Source organism: Aegilops tauschii, chromosome 3, assembly GCF_002575655.3.
Source record: "Aegilops tauschii subsp. strangulata cultivar AL8/78 chromosome 3, Aet v6.0, whole genome shotgun sequence".
In the NCBI taxonomy this organism is placed as follows: domain Eukaryota; kingdom Viridiplantae; phylum Streptophyta; class Magnoliopsida; order Poales; family Poaceae; genus Aegilops; species Aegilops tauschii.
Genome location: NC_053037.3, coordinates 83,687,502 through 83,696,385, shown reverse-complemented (window position 1 = coordinate 83,696,385; position 8,884 = coordinate 83,687,502). Strand labels below are relative to the sequence as shown.

General features: G+C 45.9%; 1 protein-coding gene across 1 annotated transcript; it reads left to right on the top strand.

The window, feature by feature from the left end:
- The first annotated feature begins 8,045 nt into the window (after nt 1-8,045).
- On the top strand, nt 8,046-8,629 carry LOC109749984 (cytochrome P450 71A1-like). Its single transcript, XM_020308926.2, has one exon. It carries the CDS (start codon nt 8,046-8,048, stop codon nt 8,436-8,438), a length of 393 nt encoding a protein of 130 aa, XP_020164515.2. The 3' UTR covers nt 8,439-8,629.
- The last annotated feature ends 255 nt before the right edge of the window (nt 8,630-8,884 follow it).

Genomic DNA, 8,884 nt, shown 5'->3' with positions numbered 1-8,884 from the left:
GGGGTTGATTCAGGGTCTCCTTCGCCACATCACCGCATTGAAGAGCATCATCACCATCCAGCTTCATCATCACCACTTCAACTCCATCTCTTTGTAGTACATTAGTCGGTGTGGATTCACGTTCATATTACTTTAACGCTGCCACCATATTTATCATGACTCATCCTGTTACCCCAGTTCTCGGGCATATGGAGGAACCTTAGTAGGCTTACGATTGTATGATAATATGATTTGGTAACCTCTTTATATGTTTATATTAGTGATCTTGTTGATATTGGGTGAAGTCGACCATCGAACATGCATATGCCTCCTTTGGACGGAAGGTTGTTACTATTGGTGAGAAGGTGCGAACTGCGAAGTGGAGGTCGGTGGTGACAATGCTTATCTCCCTCCTTCCCGGATCATTCAATGGGGGGGGGGGGGGGGGTAAACGGAGACCGACTTAGCCGCATCCATGGGGACACCCTTAGTTACCATTCAGTAACCGACGTGGGGATGAATGGTAGTTGCGTATGAGACACGCGGTTGCTTCTTAATTATCTGTATTTGGCTCCACCCATAAACAAAAACATATAGAGTGGCTTAGAAATCTGATTTAGAACTATGCTTAGGTTTCGGCCATGCTATTTTGTCACAAATTCCCATATCTTCCATATTAAAAAGGCCCTAATTTATTGGCAACAATATCTTGGACTATGCTTATAAGGGCTATCAATTTCTTGCTTTAAGATGACACCTCATGGATATGTGCATGTAGATTTATACAATACGGTTATTATCAAACCATATCCATTATCAAACCAAGCACAAATGATCAATCATTACTTAGCATGTATTGCAACACTGCAATGTGAACCATTCATGTGCAAGAATGTGTGTTCTCATGTTCAACTCTAAGCCGGTCAGACCCAAGAAAAAAAAGGACCATTCAATACTATCCATTAGTGCTTTATATTTTTACTAGTAGAATGTCCGTGCGTTGCTACGGGCGCGGACGCGAGAGAAACATAGATGAACACATGAGCATAAGTTGTGGTTATCTTTTATCTTCTCCAACAAAAGTCAATCCCTCGGCTTTTCTATATACACCTAATGTTCTTTTATATACATACCAAAATTGTGGGAAGACAGGATAATCTTTCTTATCTATTTTCCTTTCTGTTTACTCATTAGTCACTACCACAAAAAGACATGACATCATCCTCATTCTCCTTGCCTGCCTCCTAAATATATATTGGAAAACCAGTCCATGCTCATTGGAATACCAATTGGAAATATGCGTTGCCATCTAGATATATCGAAATTCTACCGGGTTGCGCTATTTTGAGTGCATTGTTGAATTCCTTAGCAAATCGGTAATTTCACTAAATGCCTTAGAGTTTTAATATTTGACGATAGTGCTAACAATACGTACCTTTTCACCTGCTTTGTCTCGTAGATAATCTCGAGCATGCATACAATATATGTAAGCATTTATCACCTATATTCCATATTTTAATACATCAATATTATGTTTTATATTATTAAGTACAAAGTTAAAGCAATTGGTCTTACATTGTCGTCCAAGAACTCACTGTTTCATAAACAAGGCATCTCCAATGTCCACGAACTTTTCCTATATATGAAAAAAAGCCAACGGCCGCGTTTCCCTAATATATAAAAAAAGAGCGACGCTAGGCGCCAGCGCGCCGGCCCAAACGGTTCGGCCGGTCGAGCCCCAGCCGTCTGATCCAGCGAGCAGTCGTCCGATCCGCGCGTTGACTTCCACCTTTCCTTCTTCCTCTCCGCGCAGGCGCTGCTCCCAGTCACATGGACGTCCTCCTGGCCCGCCAGCAACCGCCCCCTCACCTGTACCCTCTCTCTCTACCGCTCCCACACTGCTGGATGCCGCACTCGCCGCCGGTCGCCGCTGTCTTCTCTCATGTTTCTCGCCGGATCCACGAATGCAGCAAAACTTCGTCTGTGGGTTGCACGGCCGTAGCGAACGGAGACAACATGAGAGACAACGGTTGCCCATTGCCGCTTTCTATTGCACGGCCGTATCGAACGGAGACAACGGTTGCAACAAAAAAGTCAGTCACCGTCGTCGTCGGTTGTAGGTCGCGGTTGCAGGTAGCAGCCATTGCGTCTAGAATAGAATGGATGTACCAAAAGTCATTACCGGATGTAGCAAAAACCTACGACGCTTGCAGCAAAAAAGTCATCGTTGCCGTCACGGGGTCGCAGCTCCGTTGTGATGGATGTAGCAAAACGTGATGCCGGCTATAACAAAAAGCGACGCTAGTTGTAGCAAAGCCGCGATGCCAGTTGTGTGCTCTAGCAAAAGGTGACGCCAGTTGTAGCAAATGATATGCCGGTTGTAGCAAAATGTTATGCGGTTGAAGCATGTAGCAAAAAACTGTGACATTAGTTTTTTTCTAGGACCAGCGCCGCCCCGTCCTTGCCGTCCAGCGTGTGCCCATGGTTGCAGGCTTGCAGCTCTGGTTGCTGCGCCCTGGTAGACGGTTCACGTAGCTTTGCCGGCGGTGACTCGAAGCCTTAGTTGGACAGAGGCCTTGGCTGAGACCCGAGGGTTGTAGATGGCCATGGCCACGGGGAGCTAGCGGGGATACGAATTGAGGAGGAGGATGGGAGAGGGGCTCACCAGCCATGAAGGAGAGGCGGCGTTGGGCGCCGTCGCGCGCGAGCACTCGCCGCCGGTGAGAGAGCTTATGGAGGTCGCGAGTAGCGTGGGGGGGGGAGGGGCTGTGGAGGAGCAGAGCCGTGATGGGATGGAGATGGAAGAAAAGGAGGAAAAGTCGCGCGGGACCCACCATATACAGGCGTCTCGGGCGGGGGTGGTTGTTTCCGTGTCGCGTGAGCCAGCGTGGCGCGTGAGCTGGCGGAAAGTTCGGCCTACGCACCGGCTCCAAACTTTTACCTATAAAAAACTACACCTTTTCCTACAAAGCTTTAACTATTTCACCCCTCTTACTCTCTCACCCCACGGCAAGTCCTCACTCACACATCTCATTCTCCCCGCACGGGTCGCAGCCGCAATATCTCCCGGCCATGGCATGTCCTTGTCACCTCCCCTCCATGCTCAACTCCGCCTCCCATTCCCTTCACCGCTATGTCGCCCGCCCCCTCCACTCCCGGGTACGATTATCTTTTCCAGAAGAATTCGGTGAGCAGCGGGATCCGGCCGTGGCCATTCAAGGAAGATTTTCGGTGTTGAGGGCAACCTCCATGCTGATTTCTATCTTAGGTGAGCCGCGTCGTTGACCTAGCCATCCCGGGCCGATTTCTCGTGCCGAGGCGACCTCCACATAAAATTGTGTCCCGTGTAGCCATATCTGTGGCTCCTTGCCACAAACGTTCTTATATGTCTCTCTACATGAAAAGATCCTCATGAAAAGTTAAAATATTCGATCAAGGTTTACCTTTAACTACATCCTTCTTAAATGTCATTCTTTGCATAGAATCTTCACTCTAGCAACATTGTATCATGCAGAGATCACATTTTTCATGACAAATACCCCTCACAATAAAAAATCTATATCAAAGTAGAAATTACAGGTAGCCTTGATGAGAATATACTAATGGTCAGATCGGGCATCACGTTCATCACACTTCCAGCCTTTACCATCATTCCTCATATTGTACATCATCTCATGTGCTTCTGCTTTCAGCTCTCCATTAGCACCTTCCACGCAATGCAACCATAACCACACGCAGCATGACCCTGTGATGGGTCCATTGACGTTGGTGGGGAACGTAGTAATTTCAAAAATTTCCTACGCATACGCAAGATCATGGTGATGCATAGCAACGAGAGGGGAGAGTGTTGTCTACGTACCCTCGTAGACCGTAAGCGGAAGCGTTATATCAACGCGGTTGATGTAGTCGTACGTCTTCACGATCCGACCAATCCAAGTACCGAAAGCACGGCACCTCCGAGCTCTGCACACGTTCGGCTCGGTGACGTCCTCGCCTTCTCGATCCAGCAAGAGGGGCGAAGTAGTAGATGAGTTTCGGCAGCACGACGGCATGGTGACGGTGTTGGTGAAGAACAATCTTCACAGGGCTTCGCCTAAGCACTACAAAAACTATGACGGAGGATAAATTAGAGGAGACGGGGTTGCCGGCACACGGCTTGGTGTTTCTTGATGTGTCTTGGGTGCTAGCCCTACCCCTCTATTTATATGTTGAGTCTTGGGGTCGAAACTTGGAGTAAAAGCCTCTACAAAGTCGGTTTCACCCGAAAGGCAAAAGTCCTTCTCGGACTCCAGGGTTCCTTTTGCGCTTTCCAAAAACCTCGTGGGCTTTCCCCTTTGGCCCAGATAAAGTGTTCTCGTGCCCAAACATTTCGGGAAACATCCGGAACCCCTTCCGATGGATTCCGGAACCTTTCCGGAGATCAAACACTACTATCCGCATATCAATCTTTACTTCCCGACCATTCCGGAGTTCCTCGTCATATCTTTGATCTCATCCAAAACTCCGAACAACATTCGGTCACCAACATACATAACTCATAGTACTATATCGTCAACGAACGTTAAGCGTGCGGACCCTACGGGTTCAAGAACTATGTAGACATGACCGAGACACCTCTCTGGTCAATAACCAATAGCGGGACCTGGATGCCCATATTGGCTCCTACATATTCTACGAAGATCTTTATCGGTCAGACCGCATAACAACATACGTTGTTCCCTTTGTCATCGGTATGTTACTTGCCGGAGATTCGATCGTTGGTATCTCAATACCTAGTTCAATCTTGTTACCGGCAAGTCTCTTTACTCGTTCTGTAATACATCATCCCGCAACTAACTGATTAGTTGCAATGCTTGCAAGGCTTAAGTGATGTGCATTACCGAGTGGGCCCAGAGATACCTCTCCGACAATCGGAGTGACAAATCCTAATCTCGAAATACGCCAACCCAATAAGTACCTTCGGAGACACCTGTAGAGCACCTTTATAATCACCCAGTTATGTTGTGACGTTTGGTAGCACACAAAGTGTTCCTCCGGTAGACGGGAGTTGCATAATCTCATAGTCATAGGAACATGTATAAGTCATGAAGAAAGCAATAGCAGAATACTAAACGATCGAGTGCTAAGCTAACGGAATGAGTCAAGTCAATCACATCATTCTCCTAATGATGTGACCCTGTTAATCAAATGACAACCCATGTCAATGGCTAGGAAACATAACCATCTTTGACTAACGAGCTAGTCAAGTAGAGACATACTAGTGACACTTTGTTTGTCTATGCATTCACACATGTATCATGTTTCCGGTTAATACAATTCTAGCATGAATAATAAACATTTATCATGATATAAGGAAATAAATAATAACTTTATTATTGCCTCTAGGGCATATTTCCTTCAGTTGGTTACACTGCAAGAAAATAATGCTACATTTCGGAATTCCACATAAGTGCTAAAAAGTTAGCAAAGCATAATGAAAGTTTTCTAGGATTTTATTCCTTGCATGATGCAACTATTGTCTTTCTATCATATGGCCTAGACATCATTTAGGATACACACTCAGATATACAATGTTACTGCAGTCCCAAGATCTAGTTTACTCACTTGTGAAGTGACATGAAACAGGTAGTGTTGGTTTATATGGCAGATAATTCCTTAATGATGTATATGCTACAGTGTGAATTATTTGCAGAATGAAATTCTTTCTGGACAAAGATTATTGTAACTTTCTCGGAGAAAATTAATAATTATTTGCATAATGAAATTCTTTCCGGACACAGACCGTCGAGCACATGGAGAGAGATGCCACTTACCTCGCAGGGCAGCACCTCTCCCAGGAGATTCCTAAACAATGAAATCCCCCTCGCAACCGGCGTGACGTTGGCCGGCATCAAACACCTCGCCGTGCATATGCGAAATGTCATTCTTTGCATAGAATCTTCACTCTAGCAACATTGTATCATGCAGAGATCACATTTTTCATGACAAACACCCCTCACAATAAAAAATCTATATCAGAGTAGAAATTACAGGTAGCCTTGATGAGAATATACTAATGGTCAGATCGGGCATAACCTTCATCACACTTCTAGCCTTTACCATCATTCCTCGTATTGTACATCATCTCATGTGCTTCTACTTTCAGCTCTCCATTCGCACCTTCCACGCAATGCAGCCATAACCACATGCAGCATGACCCTGTGACGGGTCCATAGACGTTGGTTACACTGCAAGAAAATAATGCTACATTTCGGAATTCCACATAAGTGCTAAAAAGTTAGCAAAGCAAAATGAAAGTTTTCTAGGATTTTAATCCTTGCATCATGCAACTATTGTCTTTCTATCATATGGCCTAGACAACATTTAGGATACACACTCAGATATACAATGTTACTGCAGTCCCAATATCTAGTTTACTCACTTGTGAAGTGACATGAAACAGGTAGTGTTGGTTTATATGGCAGATAATTCCTTAATAATGTATATGCTACAGTGCGTGGATTATTTGCAGAATGAAATTCTTTCTAGACAAAGATTGTTGTAACTTTCTTGGAGAAATTAATAATTATTTGCATAATGAAATTCTTTCCGGACACAGACCGTCGAGCACATGGAGAGGGATGCCTCTTACCTCGCAGGGCAGCACCTCTCCCAGGAGATTCCCAAATGATGAAATCCCCCTCGTAACCGGCGTGACGTTGGCCAGCATGAAACACCTCGCCGTGCATATGCGAAATTCAGATAGGAGAAACAATATCAAAATTCAGCTAGCAGTAGGAGAGCAGTGGTGCGGCACCACATCATTGCTATCTCTCTCGTTCTCCTTTTCACACCCGGCCGAGCCGTTCCTTTCTTATCTGCCTCCATCTTCTCCCCGACGACCCCACCGGTGATGATCCCGCCACCCCTGCGTCTTTCTCATCGTCGATTACCATAGCTATCATATGGTGCCGGCAGCGTGCACCATTGCTGCAGGGCGTCGCCCAGCAGGCTCTGAGTGGATGATGATAGCAATGTGCTTCAATATATTTCTGCAAAAATCTCACCAACCAAGGTAGATGGTGAGTGGTGGAATACTTTTTGTAGTTTGCAAAAGCACCCAATTAATGCTCTTGTTTTCCTTAAAAAATTATGTTTACCAATGCATTAATTAAAATACATGCATGCATAAAGTACATGCATTGGTCAATTTTCTCTTAATACTTGCATGCAATGATTTAATGTACCTTGAAATCTGAACTTGTGATGGGGAACAACTAAATTGAGCCTTATAAAATAGGAAAACTAAAGTTTTAAGATAAGCCCTATAAACCGAAAAGGAGGTAGTAGTACAGGAATCATAAAAACAAGTCTGCATGGATGAAAATGGTGATATAAGTATCTTACCATGTTCACGAGGCCCAACATCATGTTGCCATCAGAAGTGCTTCCTGGAACAATCCTCGAGGCCAACAAATTCCTAGGGACAATATGCCTCACCTGATGATCTATCTTCTTACTTATCAGCTGCAACCCAGGTAAGATGAACTCGTTTGCTATTATTGTGACCCTAACATTTTCTCTGAAATATATATCTATCAAGAAGACCCAAAAAGATGTAGAAAAATAGGAGCATGAGAAGCAACACACATCTTTCCGTTGGGCAGCCTCACATGACTGACAGTTAATATGCATATCAGAATATAGAGCTCCCAAAAGTGCATTATTTAGAAATCACAACACTCCTCAAAAAAAAAAAATCACAACACGTTAGATCATCTATGGTTTGTATAAACCCTCAAAACTTAGATGCATGTATAACCAGGCCAAAAATACAAATACCATGCACAAGTCAAAATACAAATACCATGCATGGTTGCCCGGAACTCACCGTGCCCACGCTAGTCCTCCTGGCCGTCTCAAGCATTCTACTGCTGCTAGTGCGTAGCATAACGCGAACCAGAAAACCTCCCGCGCACCGCCTCCCACCGTCCTCGCGGGGTCTCCCGATCGTTGGCAACCTCCACCAGCCCGGCGCGCTCCCGCACCATGCCCTGCACGCACTCGCCACGGCGCACAGGCCCGTCATGCTGCTCCGCCTCGGCCCCTTGCCCACCCTGGTCGTCTCGTCCGCGAACGTGGCGCGCGAGGTGCTGCAGCCGCAGGACCACGCCTTCGCCAACCGGCCCGCGCTCGCCATCCCGCGGTGGCTCCTCTACGGCTGCACGGACATCGCCTTCGCCCCCCACGACGCCTACTGGCGCGGTGTACGCACGATCGTCGTGCCCCACCTGCTGAGCCCCGCCAGGGTGAGCGCCTACCGCGGCGTGCGCGAGGAGGTGGCCGAGCTTGTCCGGAAGGTGGAGCAGCAGGCACATGAAGGCGGCGTCGTGGTGCGGTCGAGCGATCTCCTGAGCGGCTTCGCCAAGGACATGAACGGGCGAATCGTGCTCGGGCGATTTGATTCCTGTTGTGTATGAAAAGTATTATTTGGAAAGGATAATATTGTTTGGAAAGGATGCCATAGGTTAATATTTGATTCCTATTGTGTATGGAAAATATTGTTTGGAAAGGATAATATTGTTTGGAAAGGATGCTATCGGTTAATATTGTTTGGCCTTTGTGGGGTTTATTTGGGGATTGTCTCGGTTAATAAAAAAAAAAATCAAAAAAAAAATCGGTGGAAGTGGGATTGGATCGAGGGGTGGCCTCTCGTTCGATGGGAGGGGGAGGGTAGGAGAGAACGAAACGACGTACGGCATTAGGAGTAGAAATCATGCCTGCCTATTTAAAAATTCAGTCCTACTATAAATATAGGCAGGCGTCGTAACTCCATCTATTCACTAAGATGTATAATTTTTTTCAAATCAAATGTATGTACACACGTTTTGGTGTATTTGTTCACTCATTTCGGTTCTTATATATA